Source organism: Gekko japonicus, unplaced genomic scaffold (genome assembly GCF_001447785.1).
Source record: "Gekko japonicus isolate JY-2015 unplaced genomic scaffold, Gekko_japonicus_V1.1 scaffold498, whole genome shotgun sequence".
Classification (NCBI taxonomy): domain Eukaryota; kingdom Metazoa; phylum Chordata; class Lepidosauria; order Squamata; family Gekkonidae; genus Gekko; species Gekko japonicus.
In genome coordinates this window covers 222494-244582 of record NW_015177022.1, presented here as the reverse complement: position 1 = coordinate 244582, position 22089 = coordinate 222494, and the positions used below count along the sequence as shown (strand labels likewise).

At 46.4% G+C, this 22089-nt stretch overlaps 1 protein-coding gene across 1 annotated transcript in view; it reads right to left on the bottom strand.

Annotated features, from left to right (window-relative positions):
- The window catches only part of LOC107124339 (zinc metalloproteinase-disintegrin-like ohanin), a 79142-nt gene that overhangs the window by 48074 nt on the left and 8979 nt on the right, over window positions 1-22089 (bottom strand). The window contains exons 2-4 of the mRNA XM_015427784.1: window positions 12210-12322; window positions 7869-7945; window positions 5296-5374 (exon numbers count right to left, since the gene is read on the bottom strand). Of these exons, the coding sequence (XP_015283270.1) occupies window positions 5296-5374; window positions 7869-7945; window positions 12210-12322 (269 nt within the window). The remainder of the gene's footprint in view (window positions 1-5295; window positions 5375-7868; window positions 7946-12209; window positions 12323-22089) is intronic.

The window sequence follows — 22089 nt, the reverse complement described above, 5'->3', positions numbered from 1 at the left end:
GCTATTTGTCACATTAACTTCAGTGGGGCTTAGTTTCTCTGGACTGGAGCCAGAGATTGATGTGCAATTAATATATTCAGGACTGGCATCAACAGTACTCAGATCCTGAATATTTTTGCAGTTCTGCTCAACCCATCTCAAAGTTGACACAAGGCAGTAGCTTTCATAGAGCCCTGTCTATTGAGTGAGGAGCCCCTACAGAGCTGCCAATCTTTTTTACTGCTTTTCTGGAAAGGCCTGCATTGTAAAGAGCAAGTGTTCCTTGCCTCCTCCTTGTCTATGCAAATGGCAAGGCAAGGTCACTCAGAGGTAACCTTTAACATAGGCAGAGTCAGGTCCCTGCCACATGGCAGAAAAAAACACTGGCAAAGTGCGGCTATTCAGAGCCGGACCAAAAGAAACATGTGGCGGCGGGATCACATAGATCCCCTGAGCCGCCATGCCGTTGCTCCCCGGCACGATCAGATCCTGGGGAGGAAGCCACCGACCGGAGACCGAGACAGCCAGCTGCGCATGCGTGCGCATGCGCAGTTTGGCCAGGAGCCTCGGATGCGCCGGCAGAAGGACGCACCGGCAATCCCATGGCCGCACTTGATGCGGCCTTTCTGGTAAGTCCACTTCTGTAGGTGGTTTCTTTTAGCTACGGATTTTCGGCCTGAAGGGCCGGATCGGGGATGGGTGCGCAATGCTTCCCAGATGTTGCGGTGGGATCGCGCCCATTTGCTGTGCCCCCGATCCATTCCTCTTCCGGCCCTAAACCTCCCATGTGACCGGGGCCTCAGAAAGCCTCTTGCCTTCTCACTATCTCCCCCCATCTGACCATCCACCTAACCCCTGGCAATCAATCCTTCAAGATCTCATCCATGTGCTTGCAGTGGAACACCCACTCTCTTCAAGAAAGCTAGCTCTTTGTAGGAAGTCCGCAAATCTCTGAACCTGCCAGTGTTGGCTTGTTCCTCACTACAGTGCATGGCTTAATACTTCATTGTGGCTTCTCCTCTTCCTGGCAGAGTCACATGGGGTTGCCAGCTCTGTGTTGGGAAATTTATGGAGATCTTGGAGATGGGTGGGATCTGAGGAAGGGTGAGACTTCAGTGGGGTATAATGCCATAGAGTTCACCTTCCAAAGTGGTCATTTTCTCCAGGGAAACTGATCTCTATCACTTGGAGATCAGTTGCAATCCCAGGAGAACTCCAGCCTCTGCCTGTAGGTTGGTAACCCTTTGATGTTACGTGCTTGTAGCTCATTGGATCTCATTCTTCTACTTGGGGGGGGGTTTACAGTTGGGTCCCACCATGTACTGTTGCCAACGTTTGGCAGTACAACCTAGGGAAGATGGGGTTTGGGGAGAGACCTCAGTGGCATATAATGCCGTAGAGTCCTCCTTCCAAGACAGCCATTTTCTCCAGGACAATTGATCTCTTAGTCTGTAGATCAATTTTAATTCTGGGAGATCTCCAGGCCCCACCTGGAGCCCTAGCTTCAGGTCTGGAAAGTTTGAAGAGCACTGACAAAGTTGGTTGACGCAGACAACCATTCACCAAGTGCTTACTTCTGTCTATACAGATGAACAAACTGCTCCAGGGTTAACTCCTCCCCATTGTGAGGAACTTGGTCATTTGTGGTATCTTTCAGATTTTTTGTAGCATTATTTTGATTGATATTATTTCTATGGTTTGTATTCAAACTAATTAAAGCTGGCTATTTGTTAGTGTTTATTCTCAACATAGCCAATGTGTCAGTCTTTTTTCCCTCATAAAGACATCCCTAATTTTCCTAAAAAGGAACATTGCTAACCAGTTTCCTGTTGAAAACATCAGAGATAGTTTCATATGATGTTATGATGTTAAAGGTGCCTGTATCCACACTACACCCCCTGCCCAGGTCAAGAGAAGCTATTTAGAGCCAGAAAATTGAGTGGTTAAAAAGGTTAGTATATTTCCACCCACACCCCTGCACTATTTTTCAGATCAAATGAACAACTTCTCCATAGCTACATTTAGCAAAACAAGAGTAACATGTAGTTTGGCCCTAAGGTGTGCTTTATTAGCTGTAACAAACAGTCTTTAAAAATATAACATCTTCTCAACAGTCACCCCTTTCTCCCCGTAGCTCTGTTTTAACAAACAGTATACTCAATATAAATTAATTTTTAATCTTCTTTATTGTGAATAACTGCAAGAATTTGTCAATTTCTTTCTGCGTGCTAAAACGGAACAGAGACTTTCCACAGCAAGACATAGGCTGCAACCAGACATGCCATTTGTTGCAGAGGGGAAGTGAGCCTATTTCCCCTGGTTGAAATTGATACGGTATTGCTCGATCACACATCCTTTGTAGCTGCGGGCTCAGCCCATCATTGCATGATCAGACGGCACATGCAGGTGAGTGGGGGAGGGTTGCCTTTTGTTTCCCACGCACATAAATGAGGAATCGCACCTCCACACAGAGGGTTCCCCATGGAGTATGCGGTTATGCGCATACTGCTAAGCGAGGGGGGGGGAACAGCACTGAGTTGGGATGGAATGAGCAGACCATCCCAACGGCTTGAGTGCGTGTTTGAGCAATCAGACAGGGGGAAATCTGTCAGGGGCCCATCGGCAAGCATTGAGACCGGACTTTCACCAATGTCTTTTAACTCCGCTACCGTGGCGAGGCAGCACAGGGTGCCAATGGCTGCAAGATCTTTCCCAGATGTTGCTGTCTGATTGTGCCCTTTAGATCTGTCAGGCATTTGCAGCTGAGTCAGATCTAAAGGCACATCTGACAACAGAGAGACCTTGGGTCAGATGTCCTCCACCACCCCCTCACTAACATTGCCATGCCTCTCCCTCCTCCACTGCATCTCCCCCTTAACACACACACTGTCTAACCTATCACTCAGCCAATGGTGAGGCAGGGCACATTCCAGCATCTCTCCAATCAGAAAATGAGAGCTTGCCCCAGAGGGCTCTGTGATGTTGCAGGTGTCTCTGAAACAATCTTCCGTTTGTTGGTGGGAGAGGCATCCGGGGAAAAGCAAAAGATCTTGTGAACATGGTTCTCTAGCTGCCTTTCCCAAGTGCCCCTCTCATGAGGAAATGGGCAATTGTCACAGACGTTTATGTGATGTTGCACGGACCGAGCTTGGAGAACTCCCATTTTCTTGTGGGAGTGCATGAGCCAAACTTCTCTTGTTGGCCATGTGACCACTGAAGAGTCATGAGCCTTGGAAGGTGTCCTACCATACCTGATAACAAAATGTATCTGCCCCCAGAGATCTCAGATCCTGTATGTAACCTGACAGTAGGGGAGGACAAAGGGATTATAAATTTCTGATCTTTAGTATTTTTGTATATTTTGACTCTAACCTATAGCTTGTTCACAATTTGTGTTTTGTAATTTTTGTAATAGCCAATGGCTAATTACAATAAACTAACCAACAGATAAGTACAAAGCAAAAGCAAGAATGGAAGCAAGAACAAAATGCCCTTCTATGTTGTAAGGCCCACCCAGCTGATTAACTGCCTTACACATCTTCCTGGAGATGCAGACACATCCAGGTTCACATACACACACTTGCCATACATCAATCTATGTCAATAGTGTCTCTGCAATGCAGACTTCAAAAGCTGACACTGCTGAGCAAACACAGAGTGCCAACAAAGGTTAAAATGTTCCCCCTATCAAATCCATTTGCAATGAATTCATACAGAAAACAGTGCAGCTGATCACAGTACAGTTATGGCATGCAAATACTTGCCCTCAAATAAAGCTGAATCAGAGTGACTCTAAGCCAGTGCGGGACTGAATGTATGCTAGAACGAAACATCACATGCAGTACATTGAGGCCAAGGGACATTATTTACATTCAGTTTCAATTTATTGTTACACCTCATCACCTATTGTTATGTAGAAGAACAGATTCTCAATGAGGAGGGAATGTGGCTGACAGAGAGCCATCTGAGGGAAACTGTCCAGTTATTAGGGAAGGACAGGAGATCAAAGGGGAGGGAGTGTACAACATTCCCTTCAGATAAAACTAGCAGTTCCTCTCACCAGACTAATCTCCCTGGAGGTCCGCAACATCTCTGTACCACATGACCCGTGGAAGAACTTTTCATCCACGATTCATCCACACAATGATACCCTTATTAGCAGGGCATGAAACAGAGCCTCCATATTCATCCATAGTTTCCATTTCATGATTCTTTTAAAGCCCCTTCAGACAGGCTTACAAACACATACACAGCACACCCAAAGTTGTAATTAAAGCAATAACCATACAACAAAAGTAATATCAAAGGCACAACTGTACCGTCCTGTCAAACAGAGAGGAGAATTTCACATGCCAGAGAAATGTTGAGGTAAAATGTATATGAGGATGTGCGGTAAAATGTTTGGCCTTTCTGTAGGGAACGTACTTGAATTTTGGAGCACTTTAATTTCAGCCCACAACCCCCCATTTTCATTTCACTTTCTCACTTGTGTGACTCAAATCAGTTCCTTCCAGCCAAACTGATCCCACATTATTTGTGTTCCCAAACCCCTGAGTTATTATATATACATATATATTAGATGCAGGGCTCTTTTTGTAGAAAAAGCCCAGCAGGAACTCATTAGCATAATAGGCCACACCCAACAGCAGAAAGCCATTAGCATATTATGCCACACCCCTGACAACACAGCTCATTAGCACATTAGGCTGCACCCCCATGTTACCAGAAATGTGGTCATCCAGCCACACCCACCTTTTGCTTGTTCTTCTGTTTACCTTGTTTGTTGTCAAAACCCAGGGCTTTTTTTGTAGCAGGAACTCCTTTGCATGTTAGGCCACACACCCCTAATGTAGCCAATCCTAATGAGTTTCTGCTGTTGGGTGTGGCCTATTATGCTAATGAGTTCCTGCTGGGCATGGCCAACTCGGGAGCCAGCCGGAACTCCATTCCTGCGCGTTCCTGCCCAAAAATAGCCCTGATTAGATGTATAAGTGGGAAAAACTGATGGAACATGCAAACATAACACAAAGGAACCTACACATTCAACAGCAACAAGCAGAGAGCTGTAAACAAAAGACAGGAAACATCCCTACACAGCTGCAAATGTGCAACAAAGCATGTGGTAAAAGAACCATTTGGATCCATCAAGCTGCAGTAGAAAATGAGGACAGGAAATGATCTGGGGTATGGAACATGTGACACAAGGAAGGAATTGTAATGGGCATTTTCATATTGAAACATCAAGGATAAGAAATGCAGAAACCATCTTTAATACAGACACACACATGACTTGGTAGAAAATTTTCTGAACTTTACCTCAATTTGAGGGCTGGTTGTAATTTCTGTGCCATCATGGGAGTAATGAGTCTCAGTGTACTCTTTGGAAAAAAGATCCCTGGAAAGAATACAATGGGTTTGTTATTCAAGGCAAAATTAAACTGAACCAAAGATAATTATGTACTATGTCTGCAGTCATCCTTTGCCATTTGTCAATGGTACTGTAACTTTGTTTTTAGCATCAGAGTAAAAAAATTAAAGGAGAGGGGCAGGAATATAAACTTCTCTGTGACATAAGGTAAAGGTTTCTCTTGCTTGAAAGCCAGTCAAATCCGACTCTAGGGGGCGGTGCTCATCTCCATTTCCAAGCCGAAGAGCCAGCCATTTCCAAGCCGAAGAGCCAGCTGTCCGAAGACTTTTTCCATGGTCATATGGCCGGCATGACTAAATGCCAAGGCACACAGAACTCTGTTACCTTCCCACCGAAGCAGTACCTATTTATTTACTTGCAATTTCTTGCTTTTGCACTGCTAGGTTGGCATATAGAATGAAGCAAAAAGAGAAGCAACTACCAGCTTTAAAACACACACTGATATCTTGTGGGCTTGTTACTTGGTGGTTTATCACTAGCAACAGGCTAAGGTCAACGTGCATATAACATTTATAAGAGCAATGAAGCCATTCTGAAATTGCTCTCATCACATTCAGATTGAACACATCTATTCTTCTTCATGACTCAGTTGAGGGGGGAGCTTTTGCAGACTTCAAGCAGAAGCACTGACTGGCTAGTTCCCATTAAGAAACCTCATTCTTCCAATCTCCAGAGCAGTTTGTTTTGGTTTCTTATCAAATCTGCTTCTTAGAAAATTGATAGTGACAAATGTACAGATAAATTTAGGGCTATTCAGGTGATTCCTTTCAATAAAAACAGAAAGCTGTAAGATACAGTCTGACTGAAACACAGTGGGTGCGGTGGCCTTAGTGAGCTCTGGACCAACTACTTCCTGGCTCCTAGCCCCTGTAGTAGCCAAGCTTCACTTGGCCAGGCTGCTAAACTTGCAGATGAATATAAGGCTCCCATTTTAACTACAACAGAGCAAGCTGGCCAGATAAGACAAGCTTTTTTTGTATCCAAGACATCATTTCAAAGCATGCCTGTTCCTTGAATCTGAATTACTTAATAAATTACTTAATAAAACGTGATGCCCTGGCCAATCCAAGGGACCAAGAAAGCCTGTTGAGCTGGTTAGTTATTACATGGATACTGGCCAAGCAGCAATTGTACTTCTCATTATCTTATTTATATCTTAGTCTACAGTTTGTGTTAAAAGATTATAAATGCTCTGCTGGGAGTCGGGGACTATCTAGGCAATTGGTAATGCTGCTTTTCGCAAGGCCCCCTGAGTAAGGCGACAGAGTTAATTGTGCATACATCTTTCCAGTCACCACACTTTTATATTGCCCTTCCCTCCAAAGACAGCAGACATGATTCACCCTCTTCCATTTTATCCTCAAAGCAACCCAGTAAGGTAGGTTAGGGGAGAGGACTTGTAAAAAGGTCTGAGATGATTTTTGAAGCATTTTCCTGTCATAGTTTTAGAAAATAATGAACTCTTCGAACAGCAACTACAATGTCATTTCTAGGACTGCCAGCTCTGGGTTGGGAGATACCTGGAAATTTTGGGGAGTGGAGCCTGGGGAGGGCGGGGTTGGGAGGAGAGGGACCTAAGGAGGTTATAGTGCCATACAATCCACCCTCCAAAGCAACCCTTTTCTCCAGGGGAAGTGATCGCTGTAGTCTGGTGACCCACTGTAATTCTGGGAGATCGCCAGCCACCACATGGGGGTTGGCAACCCAGTAGGGTTGCCAGGTCTGAGTTGGAAATTATCTGGAGACTTTGGGGGTGGATCCGAAAGAGGGCGGGGTTTGGGGAGAGGAGGGGCCTTAGCATGCTACAATGCCATAGAGTCCGCCCTTCAGAGCAGCCATTTTCTCCAGGGTAGCTGATCTCTGTCAGCTGGAGGTCTGTTGTAAAAGCAGGAGATCTCCAGGCCCCACCTGGAGGCTGGCAACCCTAAGTCTATGTCTAAACTTTGGTTCCCATGTGCAAGCAGTCATCTGGAAAAATTCTTGACCACGGGGGGTAAGTGGGGGCATGCATATGCTTCAGCTCGCATTAATTACCAGGAGCAACCCCTACTTTCTACTCTTCATTAAAATGTTCTGTCAGTTGCTAACATGGTCTTTCTTCAGTTTTTTCCTCAGAAAGTGTCTAGAAATTAAATTTCTGAGCAGGTCGCAATTGTTCCTTATCTCTGCTGCAGATATATGTAAATGAATGGATGTACATGAATACTAAAGTGTCATACAATGGGAGCACCAAAACATCAGGCAGTGCATAGCTGTCATTTTATACACTATAGCTGCTGAGGTAATGTATTGTAGGACAGTTATGTTTCTAATGAAAATAGTTATTTTACTAAAATGAGATGCTACTAAAAATGAAAGCCTCTTTACAGTAACAGTATCAGTAGAAATAGATATTAGCATAAGAATGAGTTTAACAAACATATTTTCTGCCAGTAAAAATTGGGATGCTCTTGGAACTTACTTATTTTTTTCTAGGTGAAGGACCACTTTTGTTCCATTCACTTTAATCTCATACTGTACAGCATCTTCATACTTGGCCTGTATTTAAGAGTATTAATGTGAATGAGTAATGGATGCTTACATGTGTAAAAAAACACCAAGCAAATCAAAATAATCAAAAAAACATATTTTGAACAATTTAACTCCTGTGCAGATGTCACAACTGGACAGACTGTGTGCGGAAGAGGGAACAGAATCGGGCTTGTTGTCTCCCAGGCCTCTATTCTCCAGTGTCCATCCAGCATAATTTCTGAATCCTGGAGTAGCATTTAGGGTGTGGGACCTAGTCTGGGTCGAGCCAGGGTTCAAATTTCCACATAGCTATCAATCTCACTGGACAAACCTGGCCTAGACACTGTGTCTCACCCTACATACTTCATAGAGTTCTTATGAGTATCAAATGGAGGGCCAATCATGTACAGTGTCATGAGATCCTTGGAGGAAGGATGGCATAAAATATGGTAGTTAGAAAGATGCACAAAATATATAGGCTCATGGACTCTGCCAGTTCATCAGGGTCCCACTAAAAGAGTGTCCCCAGTTCCGTGGACAGTCTACAAGTATCAAGCCAGCAAGAGCACTTCTCTAACTGCTCCCTCAAATATACCCAGTCAATCTGATTATTAAGTAGGGTTGCCAGGTCTCCTCTGCCTGCCAGCGGGGTGGGGGGTGGGGGATAGGGTTGCCAGATCAAAGTTGGGAAACTCCTGGAGATTTGAAGATGGAGCCTGAGGAGGACAGGGACCTCACTGGGGTACAATGCCAGAGAGTCCACCCTTCAAACCATCCATATTCTCCAGGGGAACTGATCTCTGTCTTCTGTAGACAAGCTGAAATTCTTGAGGATCCCCAGGCCCTACCTGGAGACTGGTATCCCTAGTGGATTCCATGGCATTATACCCTGCTGAGTCCCTTGCCTCCCCAAACCCTGCCTTCCCAGGCTCCACCGCCAAGGAATTGTACTGCATGGATTCTGTGACATGGTGAGTGTGTAGACACAATCATGTGGCCTTTATACATGTCATGTATTTAAAATATTTATATACCTGCCATTCTCCTGGCAGAGTCAGAAATCAAGGCAGGTAACGGTAATAACAATGCAATTAAAACTGTATTAAAAATCACATAGTTAAAAACATTGAAATAATTAAAAAAACACTGAAGCTACATTAAAATCACCCCTCTAAAATGTGCACAGCTAGAAAATATTCCCTTTGGCCCGGACTCAGACTTAAGGCTGCCAGTTGACCACCCGCAGTGGGCAACCCCCTGGCCCTGCCTGCTTTCACCCACCATCAAGTAATTGAGCTGTCGGGAAAAAACTCAGGGAGGGGTGCTGACATCATGGACACAGCGACACCACTTTCCACTGCTGCAACTGAGATGCTCTGGGAACTTCCCTGGTCTTTATGATCTTTACTAGAGAGGTTAGGCGAATTCTTAGTGTGTCTCTCACATGGTGACATTTCTTCCTGGTGATCACCTGGAAGTGACATCACTATGCCAGCAGCACTCTCCCTCCCCACACTACACCCTACAAAAGTCCCCTGGAGATTGCCAGCACAGGTATGGTTGCCAGTTCTTTGCTGGGAAATTCCTGGAGATTTGGGGGTGTAGCCTGGCAAGAGTGGGGTTTGGGTAGGGGAGGGACCTCCGAGGGGTATGATGCCAAGGAGTCCACCCTCCAAAGCAGCCATTTTCTCCAGTGGAACTGAGCTCTGTAGTCTGTAAATCAGTTGTCAGTCTGGAAGGTCTCCAGGCTCCACCTGGAGGTTAGCAGCCACAGGCACAGGATGGGCAATATTTCTCAGACTGTCCCAAAAGCTCTGAAGAATAGTTCTGACCAGGAAGACAAAAAGACAAAAGCATCCCTTGACCTCTTCTGGGGTGCTGTTCCACAGGCATGAAGCAGCCACTGAGAAAGCCCAAGCATTGCCACTGCAGAGCACGCCTTACATGGAGGGTCACAGACAGCAGACCTTGCTGGGAGGAGTAAGATGCCACACGAGAACATGCAGAGAGGGACTATCCTTCAGGCACATGGGCCTACTCCAGATCATGGAGAGCTTTAGAGATAAGCCCCAGCACCTTGGACTCAGAAATGAACAGGCAGCCAGTGAAAAGGCTTTAAACTAGGAGTCTCACCAGCTAGCCCCCAATAACAGATGGGCTGCTGCAATTTGCACCAACTGAAGTTTCCAAATCATTGAGTCCGATCAGACGGCTCTTTAGATCTGCGCGAGGCACGATTGCCTCACGGATCTAAAGGTAATGTCCAGACACAATCATCTGGGAAATGTCCCTCTTCTGTGGGCATCCCGTTATGCCACACTTCGGAGCCGTACTTAAAAGATACCACTTTAAATCTGGGGTTTTCGGTTACCTGCGGGACAACTGTGGACTTTCACCCGTCTGATTGTTCCACCAGTGTGCAATCCTCCCATCGGGGTGGTCTGACGTCAGACCATCCTGAGCGGGCGCCATTAAAAAAAACTCTACACATGCACGGATCAACAAGGATGCGCTGTCACGTCTATGCGCATGTGCAAAAAGTTTTCTTTTAAAAACCCACCACGCACCTCCTTCAACAAGGACATGTTGTGCTGCCCATGCACATGTGCAAATTAAAAAAAACAACACTCAGCTTTCTTTTAGAAAAACTCTCCGCTACAGCCCATCGCCAAAATTTGATCAGTCCCTCCATCCTTGCTTTTGCATTTGCTTAAAACATCGGGAGATAGGGCGTCCCCTCCCCCCCTCCGTTTATACGCTTATAGTAGAGGGACTTCACTTCTAGGCTTTAGTGTCTCATTTCAACGGCAACTCACTCATCAATCCTTTAATCGATCCACCAGGTCCTAAGACGGCCCCTGGGATCACGTCAGGCAGAGAAAATCGCTAAACCTCTAAATGCTTGTCCCGGTAGTTGCTTCTAATCCAGTACTGGGAATCAGGGCAGGACCTTCAGGGCAGAGAGTAGCCGGAGGTAGGGCTCTCCAAAGCCCCCCGGCTAGAAGCCCACTGTCTATGGGCTTCATGGGGGAGCGTGCACAATCACGCTCCCTCCTAATCCCCGATTCATGGCACACGTCTCTCGGAGGAACCAAGAGATGACACCATCATTTAAAGCGCCAAAACCGGACCAAAAGTTCATATCTTGAATAAAGCTTTGTTGATCTTAAAGGTGCCACTGAACTCTAAATTTGTTCTACTGCTTCAGACCAACATGGCTTTCCACCTGGAACTATAACCCCAAGTGATGTCACTTCTGGATAACGCTCTGGGAATCTCTCCATATTTCTGTGGTAAGAATCATAGAGACTGGAGGGAATCCTAGAGCATGACCTAAAAATTATGTGACTTCATGGTCAGATGACACTCCTCTCCCCCCCCCCATGAACATTGCAGCAGTGGAAATGCAAGTGCAGCAGTAAGGGAATTGCCCAATGGAAGTGGGCATGTGGTAAGCCTATCCTTTGAAGAAGTGAAGTATTCACCACGGACCCCACCCTCCTCAGGCTCCACCCCCAGAATCTCCAGTATATCCCTACCTGGAGCTGGCTATCTTGTACTTTAAGTAGGAGTCCCAAACTCAAGGCCAATACTTAGGCCCCGGTCACACGGGAGGATTTGCCCCTCAAGAGGGACGGATCGGGGGTGCATCAAGCGGGTGCGATCACACCGCAACATCTGGGAAGTGTCATGCACCTGTCCCAAATCTGTCCCTTCGGCCCGAAAACGCGCATTTAAAAGGTACTAGCAACAGAGCACTACCTTCCGGATGATGCGCGGCAACTCCAGGCATCTGGTCGAGGAATCGCTGGTAGCCTGTCGCAGCCAGCGCTGTTCCCCGTCCCATGCATGTCCACAACCACGCTACTGCCAGTTTGCTGCACAACGTGTGATTGGCTGCTGGAGCACGGAGCCGCGGGGGCACGTTGGATCGCGCTCCCGCGGTTCTTTTTGCTCCGGCTCTAATTTGCCTCCCTTTGGCAGTGGATCATCCCGCTTGTGTGACCGGGACCCTAGCAACCCTAATGGCTGCCCTAAAACCCAGGGGAGTGGCTGATGGAAAAAAAAATTAACTATAAACCCTGTTGAGTACACGAAGTAGCTAGTAAATCAGTTTCCTGGACTGTGCCCCAAAAGCCTGAGTTTAAACTTTCAGGGAAGAGATCAGTTTTTGGTCTCAGTGATTTTGTTTTTAAAAGTTTATTTCTAAAAATCAGGTCCTACATGCACCTTGACCACACCTATCAACAATAAAGTGAGGGGATGGGAGGAAAAGACAGCCTTTTCTTACCTTTTGGTGGGCGTTCTGACTTCCTTCTGCATCTCTTTTCTGCAACGCATGAATTTTTTGTGGATATACTACTTCATAGACCTTTACCCCAGGTAGTTTCTTCATTGAGCTCCCTTTATAAAGAAATTTTTTAGAAATGAATTGTTTGCTTTGTTATGATAGTCTGCATTTTCTACATGCAACAGTGCTCAGTCTAATTGTAAATAAAACAGCAATACAGCAGGAATCCTGTTTCGAAAGGAAGCCCAAGTATGCATAACTGAAAGCTTTGGTATAGTTTGCCTGAAGGGGCTTTCATGGCTGCTGGCAGCTGCCGAACTCATCCTCCTGCTGGGTCTGACTGAAGAAAAGTATAGCAGCTTGAATGTAGCCAGTGAAAGCAAGCCAAATCCCTGTTTGGCAAGGAGGATGAAGTTGGACCCGAGAAAGAAACCCCTCCACTGGGTGCCGGTAGGGATGTCCCCACCCCTAAGAATTGTGGCCATAGGTTAGGGATAATGAGTAACTGTAGCTGCTCAGAGACCCCTTCGGGGGTTAGAGCAGGGTAGCAAGTCGAATAAATAAATAAATAAATAAATTCCCAATTCCTTATTCATTCCTTATTCGTCACTTATTCAAGATTTCAACCAAAAACACTGAGGAGAGTTCGAAAGCGCTGAACCCCAAAATAAGGTCTGGACCACCATATGTCATACACCCCCATGTTCAGGGGACTCTTCCCATTTGGCAACTATTTGATAGGACACTAAACTTCCTGGGTCCAGCATTCTCAAGGATACTGATTGGTCATAATTCGCACCTGCCAGTGCTGCAAACATTTTATGAAATGGAAGAGCTTGAGAGACTGTGCTCAGCAAATCTGACTGATCAGATCTCAGTTCATTTCCAATATTGGTTCACTCAGATTTGCCCATGTCTCCTGCAATATGAAGGTCAGCTCCATGCAGGGTTGCCAATTTCCAGGGGAGGCCTAGAGACCTTTCAGCATTACAACTGATCTCCAGACAACAAAGCTCAGTTCCCTTGGAGCAAATGGCTACTTTGGAGGGTGGACTCTGTGGCATTATACGGCATTGAAGTTCCATCCCTCCCCGAACCCTGCCCTCTCTAGGCTCCACCCACAAATATCCAGAATTTCCCAGCCTAGAGCTGGCAAGCCTGGCCCCATACTGACCTCATGGTAAAGCTCTAGCATTGGCAGATACGGAGCTGAATTTATTAGAAGGGGCCTGTCAGTGCAATCATTTGCAACTGGATTTTCCTCTTTCACACAGGAAAATTCAGTTGCAAACAATTGCTATAGTGCACTGAGGGTACACTATCCAAGGATAGTCCGGGGCCTCAGCATGTCTTAATTCAACCCTGCCTAGGGTTGCCAATAGGGTTGCCAAATGGCGCCAGGGGGCGGGGAATCCCCCGCTTTGACAGCCTGATTTTTGATGTGACGAAAATCGGGCCCGGGGGAAAACCCACCCCCGCGTGCGCGTCACCCGGATGTGACGTCGCATGCTGGGGGCAGGCCACGGCCATTTGAGTTGAAAACATAGAGTTTTTCCCTCAAATGGCCGTGGCCCCGCCTCAGCATGCCTACATCACTTCCGGGTGACAAGCGCACACATCCCAGACACCAGAAATTTTTGGGCAACCCTAGTTGCCAACCTCCGGGAGGTGGCTGGAGATCTCCCACTATTACACGTGATCTCCAGGCAACAGAGATCAGTTCCCCTGGAGAAAATGGCTGCTTTGGAAGGTAGATTCTGTGGTATTAGCCATTGAAGTCCCTCACCTCCCCCAAACCCCGCCCTCCTCATCCTCCACCCCCCAAATCTCCAGGTATTTCCAAGCCCTGGGCTGGCAACCCTAACCCTGTCCCTGGGCATGGATTCACTCTCTGCTATGATTTGTCCAGCACCTTAAACAATGTTACCAAAGTAGATGTTTTACACTTGTGTTAGTTTTTGTTCTATTTGGACTCTGGGATGTTGTCACTGTTGACAGTCCCTTGGGTCAGAGTTCTGAGATCCTTCAAACTTTTCTGTCTTTTTACAACTGGAGACTGTGCTCTGGCTAAGGTAAGTGGGGGGCTTGTAAAGTTAATGATCTCCTGGCTTTGTCACCCAAATCATGGGCCTGAATTCCTCATGGCTGCTTCTAGCAATGTTAAATTATCTCACCATAATTACTGTTAGCCTGCGGGCAATCTCAGATTGTGCCTTCAAAAGAATTTTAACTCATTCTTCCACATTTGTGGCAATTTGGTACCCAGTCTTACAATACATGGCTGATCAAAATGTAATTCCTGTGAATTTACTTTATAAGCCGCTTGCTACTTTTTGAATTATAGAGGTATAATGGTATGCTGTTTTGTTTTGCTTAAGATGCTGTAGAAAACTATTGAGGAACTCTATTGATAAGGTTGGCTCACTATGTTTGGATAGTTATTTTACTTTGTATGTTTTAATGTTTCAGTTATGATGTTTTATCTTATGATTGTCTTGAATATGTTTTGTATAAGAAAATAATATTTTTTAAAAAATTAAAACCCCTAATTCTTCCACAGAACAATCTGTTCTAACTGCACATTCTCCAGGTTTTTGTCAATATTTCATTACTGATCTTCTTATGCAAACAAGTCTTGTGGCTCTTAAAGATTAATAGATTCACTGTGGCTTTTGAAGCCTACTTCCCCTGTTGCAGATTCAGGGCCAAATAAGAGAATGTTTAGGAAACAGAATCCCCAGCATATTTCTGATAGCTAAACAGCAGCAACAGGATAATTTGGATCAAGGTGGTAGCGTGGGTGAAGGAGTGATTAGCCTTTACCACCTCCTTTCATCTCACCTTGTGAGAGCCAGTTTGGTGTAGTGGTTAAGTGTGCGGACTCTAATCTGGGAGAACTGGGTTTGATTCCCCACTCCTCCACTTGTACCTGCTGATGTGACCTTGGGTCAGTCACAAGCTCTGGCACAGCTGTCCTTGAAAAAGAGCAGTTTGTGTCAGAGTTCTCTCAGCCCCACCCACCTCACAGGGTGTCTGTTGTGGGGAGGGGAAGGGAAAGGAGTTTGTAAGCCGCTCTGAGACTCCCAGTGAAGGGCGGGGTATAAATCCAGTCTCTTTTCTTCTTGTTCATTCTTCCTTCAAGGTACTATTTTCTTGTTGGGTGAAACATAAAGGTCACCTTATGTTGCCTCTGTGTTTCTCCTCAATACTGAAAATAGCAGCTCAGGGAGTGGAGTACATTTAAAATGGAGGAAGTGTCATGGGAGACAGATTAGTCGCTCTCTTGCTATGTCATGGCTTCAGCCCAAGTCTACCTCCGACCTCCCAGTCCCAACCTGACTCACCTCCAAAGGCACCTGGATCAAGACGGAATGGCAGTGCTGCTGTTGTTAGACCTGTCGGCTGCGTTCGACATGGTCAACCATCAGCTACTGGCCTCGCCGACATTGGAGTCCAGGGACTGGCCTTGCAGTGGCTTATTTCCTTTCTCCAGGGTCGGGGACAAAGAGTGGCGCTAGGGGATCAGCAGTCCCAAAGGCACCCACTAGAATGTGGTGTGCCCCAAGGGGCAGTGCTGTCCCCGATGCTCTTTAACATCTATATGTGCCCTCTTGCCCTCATTGCCCGGAGGCATGGGCTGGGTTGTCCCAGTATGCTGATGACATCCAGCTGTATCTGTTGTTGGGTGGTCAGTCCGACTCTAAACCGGAAGATCTAGACCGGGCATTGCAAGCCATGGCTGGTTGGCTTAGGCTGAGCCGGCGGAAATTGAATCCGATGAAGACAGAGGTCCTGTGCCTGAGTCAGAGCGGTCGGGGGTAGGGATCCCACTCCCGACCTTTGATGGGGCACCACTGGTGCCAGAGTTGGAGGTTAGGAGTTTGGAGTGCTCCTAGACATCTCCTTAACAATGGAGGCCCAGGTAGCAGCCACTGCCAAGTCGGTCTTCTACCGCCTCAGTCTGATTAGGCAGTTGGTTCCCTTCCTTGAACGCAATGACTTGGCAACAGTGATCCATGCATTGGTCACCTCGAGATTGTTACTGTAATGCCCTCTACATGGGGCTGCCATTGTCCCAGATCCGGAAGCTGCAGCTAGTGCAGAATACAGCAGTGAGGCTGCTGTTGTGTCTTCCTGTGCACATCCAGCCCACCCTAAAAACACTGCACTGGCTGCCTATAGCATACCGAATCCAGTTCAAGGTGCTGGTTATCACCTGTAAAGCCCTTTATGGCCAGGGACCTGCATACCTGAGGGACCGCTTTTCCCCATATGTCCCTCAGAGAGCACTGTGGTAAGGGACCCAGAATTGGCTGGTCCTCCCAAACATCAAGGAGGCCAGGCTAGGAATAACTAGGGCTAGGGCTTTCTTGGTGGCAGCTCCACTCTGGTGGAATGAGCTCCCGGAGGAGATCAGGGCCCTGTGGGACCTGTTACAGTTCCACAGGGCCTGTAAAACAGAGCTCTTCCGCCACCATTGATACCTAACAGCCTATGAAGAGCAAGCCCTACCATCTGGGCCCCACAATTACAGCTCGAGCCAACTGCCCGGACATTTGAGGAATATCAAGAAGCTGACTGTATGCTGAGGACTGAACACTAGCACGTTAATATGTGTAATATTTATAGTTGTAAATTGTGTATTAATGGTTTTATATTGCAGATTTTATTGTTACATTGCAGTGTTTTATACTGGTTGTGTAAGCTGCCCTGAGCCGGCTGTGCTGGAAGGGTGGGGTAAAAATCTACTAAATAAAATAAATAAATAAATGTTACTAGCTTGGTCCTAATCCAACTACTTCCCTGGACTTTACTTTCTTTATACATTTTCTTACTACAAAATTATTTAACAACTTCTTACCTACTGATGCAAAGTTCTTTTGACCACTATGAGGTGGGTTTAAATAATAATAATAATAATGGGCTATAAATTTAAATATACATATAATGGCTGGGCTCTAAAAGTCCTGACCTGGACACACCAGGCTAGCCTGATCTCATCAGATCTCGGTAGCTAAGCAGACTTCAGCCCTGCTTAGTATTTGGATGGGAGACCACCAAAGAATATCAGGGTTGCTAAGCAGAGGCAGGCAATGGTAAACCACCTCTGAACGACTCTGGCCTTGAAAACCCTATGGGGTTGCCTTAACTCATATGTGACTTGAAGGCCAAAAAAAAAAAAAAAAAGCCCCCCAAAAGCTGCTTTAATGCCTAAAGTGTGCTCAGTGGAATTTTTGATGGCAGATGGCCATTTCATGTTGGCACTGAGCAGGGGTCATTTTGTAGAAAATGAGGTGCAGGAGCTCATTAGCATAACTCATTTGCATATACCACACCCCCTGAAATCACCGGAAGTGTGTCAGAAGGCAACACCCACCGCACTGGACTGTTTTGGATTGCTAGCTATTGGGGGGGGGATGTCCTCGCAGAGGAGGGAGAGCTTGTACCTGAATAAAACTTGGACTTAAAGATGCCACTGGGCTGTTTTGGGCCGGGGGGGGCGGGGGGCTCTGCAACTTACCCTGGCTGTTTCTTGCTCTGACTGAGGGCTGCTGGGAGCAGGGGGTGAGGCTTGTTGCATGTGCCCACCCCCTGTGGGCTCCGCTCCTGTGCGCTCCTGAAGGAAATGACCCCTGGCACTGAGCCACTTCTTCTTTCTATCATTATGCTTTGGTGCAACCTGGGATTTGGGGAGTCTGTGGATAGCTTCCCAGACTTTGGACTGCCACAAAGCAGATGGATCTTCAGTGCATCCTTTTCTCTTCTATGACTCTTTTCAGAGGGGAGACCTTAACAATTAAAGCTGCCTTATATTGAGTCAGCCCAGTGCTGTATCACATGAGTACATGACGCTGCCTTATACTGAGTCATTGATCTATCAAGGTCAGCAGAGCTGCTTCGTCTTCTTTTTTGGAAAAGAGGTGCTGGAACTCTCAAGAGGGAAATGAAGTTTTCAATCTGCATACTGAAAACTCATGAACTTTTAAATATTTTTCAAACAATATTGTCAAAGAGGTTCTGGAACTTCGTTCTGGCACGTTCCCCCAGAAAAAAAAAGCCCTGAAGGTCAGCATTGTCTACTCTGACTGGCAGCAGTTGTCCAAGGGTCTTAGAATCTTCCACATTCCCTACTACCTCAGCCTTTTTTGACTGGAGATGCCAGGGATTGAACCTGGGACCTTCTCCATGCAAAGCAGATACTTTGCCAGTGCCACTGAGCCACAACCCCTCCAATATCTAGCTGCTCCAATCTGGATGTGCTTTATGCCAAGTCAGATCGTTGGTTCATCTAGCTCAATACTGTCTACTGACAGAAGAAATTATAAGGTGAGAGGGAAGCATCCTTCTTGGAGGCAAGGAAAGAAACTACTACTCTGGGTACAAAGGCCCCGGTCACATGGGCCGGATATCATGTGGGGGGAGGCGTGGCTGTTTGCCCCGGAGCGAACTACCGCACGGCCACCAGATCAAATGTCCCGCCGACGTCCTGTGGTTCGGGGGAAGGTGCCGATCATATGTAAATCCTGCGGCGCAGCAAAGAAGCGGCACGGGGGGGTTGGGTTTTTTTAACCGAAGTGTGCGCATGCGCCATTGGGTGCTTGTGCGCATCCCATGGAGACTTAGGGAAAAAAACCTTTTTGCAACGGGACATGCAACGGGTGCCATGAGCTACCACCAGAAACGTGATCAGACGCCTGCCCTTGCCCCGCGGTTTCCGGGAACTAGTACCTTGGAGGTACTAGTTTTTTATGGCACATCATTGGCGGGAAGCCTCGGGTTCGCCATGGGAGCTCTACGCTTCCCAGATGTTGTGGTTTGATTGCGCCCGGAAAATCTGCCTATCTTCTGTCTCTGTAGCGTGGCTAATGCTCCGTGTGACCGCAGCCAATGTGAAGTTTTTTTCTCACTTCATAAATACTCCTTAACCTTCCTGTCCCATTTTTTTTGCAGTCCAATTTACTTATACCTCAGCAGCTGCACTGATTTTTTAGCATTACTTCTTTCACTGCATTAAAATACGAACATTTTGTGGTATCACAAAGTCCACGTATGCTCATAACAACAGCACACACACACACAAGATTTCAAAGCTGACAGTAAACACTGGAGGGGGGAGCATTTCCCTGTATATTTATTTAGAATATCTTGTATTTCAATTATAACAATGATAAAAGGCAAGATTTAAAAACACAAATAATAAAGCAGTAAAAATGTAGTAAAAAAATTGAGAAATGCAGATAACACCACATGACGGGTTGAAAACAATGAAGACCTGAAACAACTACTGACGAAAGTTGAAGCCGAAGGTGACAAGCCAGGATTACAGCTGCACATCAAGAAAACAAAAGTAATGACCACTGAGGAATTGCACGAGTTTAAGCTTGATGATGAAGAAATTGAAATGGTTAAAGTTTTTCTATTCCTTGGCTCCATCATCAACCAAAAAGAACACTGCAACCAAGAAATCAGAAGGAGACTAAAGCTGGGAAGAGCAGCCATGAAGGAACTAGAAAAGATCCTTAAGAGTAAGAAAGTGTCACTGGAACCAAGGTCAAGATAATTCACACTACGATATCCCCTAATGTATGGATTTGAAAGCTGGACAATGAAGAAAGCTATTAGGAAGAAAACTGATTCATTTGAAATGTGGGTCCCGATCACACGCAGAATTAGCCGTGCGATAGGCATGAATGCCAGGTGGATTTTAAGGGCACAATCACACGGGAACATCTGACAAGCATCCCACACCCGTCGGCAATGTGTTTCGCTCCACCAAAAAAGCGGAGTTAAAAAATACCGAGGAAAGTGCAGTATCAAACGAGTTTGCGATGGGCTGCAGATGGACTTCCCCGTGTGATCACTCCGGCACGCTCCCATTGCATCAGTGATCCCTCATTGAAGTGCACTGGAAACACGCGGCGAAGGCAAAAACCCGATTCACTCGCCGGTGCATCTGATCACACAGTGGCAAGTCAAATTACTGCGGGGCAAATAGCCTCACTTCCCCCCCCCCGCATTATCTGGCATGTGTGACCGCACTCGTGGTGTAGTTTTGTGGATCCCATGGACCACCAATAAGACAAATAAGTGAGTTCTAGATCAAATCAAGCCTGAATTCTCCCTAGACACTAAAATTACTAAAATAAGTCTATCATATTTTTGTTACATCATGAGAGGACGAGACTCACCAGAAAAGACAACAAAGCTAGGAAAAGCTGAAGGCAGTAGGAAAAGAAAAGACCCAGCATGAGATATGGCCAGGGACCTATGTACCTAAAGGACTGCCTTTCCCCGTACGTTCCCCAGCGAGCACTGAGATCAGGTACTCAAATTTTCTGATCCTCCCAGGCCCTAGAGAAGCCAGGCTTGCAGCAACAAGGGCCAGGGCCTTCTCAGTGGCGGCTCCATACTGGTGGTATGAGCTCCCAGAAGACATTACGGCCCTGTGGGACCTTTTACCGTTCCACAGGGCCTGTAAAACTGAGCTCTTCCACCAGGCATTTGATTAAGGAGTCACTGCAACCATCTGAGGCCCTGGCCCCAATACCATCAATATCTTAATAACACCAATAATATAATTAACATCATTGAATAGCCTGTGCCTTGCTGACATGACCCAGACCATGCACTGATTGATTGTGGACTCCTGCCATGTTGTATGCCCTTGCTAGCACTTTATGTATTGTTTTTAGATTTAATTTATTGTAATTTTAACTGAGAAATTATTTTATCAGTAATAATGTTGTGAGCCGCCCTGAGCCTGCTGCGGTGGGGAGGGCAGGATAGAAGCCAAAATAAATAAATAAATAGATTGACTCAGTAAGGAAGCCATCGCCTTCAGTTTACAAGATCTGAGCAAGGCTGTTAATGATAGGACATTTTAAAGGTCATTCATAGAGTCACCATAAGTCAGAAGCAATTTGGAATGGCACATAACACACACAAAAATTCAGTAACAGCAGGCCAACAGCAAAAACATCCATATAAGAGACATTCAAGATGGCAATCTAGCTAACAGACATTCTTGTTCCAGAGCTCCTTCGTAGTTATTTTTAACCATCCAGCTCATCTTTATCCATGTAAAAACAGTAAAAATATCAAAAGAGATATGAGAAGCTGTCAGTTAATCATAAAATCAGCTATAGAAAGCCACTGAAACAGATGAATACAGGCTGCGGTCACATGGAACATTAGCCACGCTACAGAGACGGAAGATAGGCGGATTTTCCGGGCACGATCACACCACCACATCTGGGAAGCGTAGCGCTCTTGTGCCGAACTCGAGGCTTCCCGCCGAGGTACTAGTTTCCGGAAACCGCGGGGCAAGGGCGGGTGCCTGATCGTGTTTCCGGTGGAATCCCGTGGCATCCGGCGCCCGCCCATGTCCCGTCGCAAACAGGTTTTTTTTCAAGTCTCCACAGGATGCACACAAGCGCCCAATGGCGCATGCGCACAAAGAGGCCCCCTCCCACTGCAGCCAGGCTTGCCGCCTCTGGAGGGTTGCTATGGCCACTGTTGCACAGGTGGTTAGAGCGGCTATGACGAGGGGGCCCACCTCCCCCTCCATTGGCTATGCCTCGGAGCTCTGTTGGGGTCCGGAAGCATCTGTCGCCCTCTCCGGTAAGCCCACCACCCGCCTTCGGATGTGCAGATACGATTGCTCAGTCATGCGTATGCACAAACTTCAGTTTAAAAAATAAATCCATCCCATTTGCCACGGAAGCGGTGCCTAGCAATTGCTGGTGTGATCACGTCCCACCGCTTCTTTGCCGTTGACTTCTCCCTTTTTTCTTTCGAGTCGATTTTTTGTCTTTATCTTCCTCTAAAATTGCATTAAAATCTCCCAGTAGGCATATATTGTCTATTTTTTGGTCTTTGA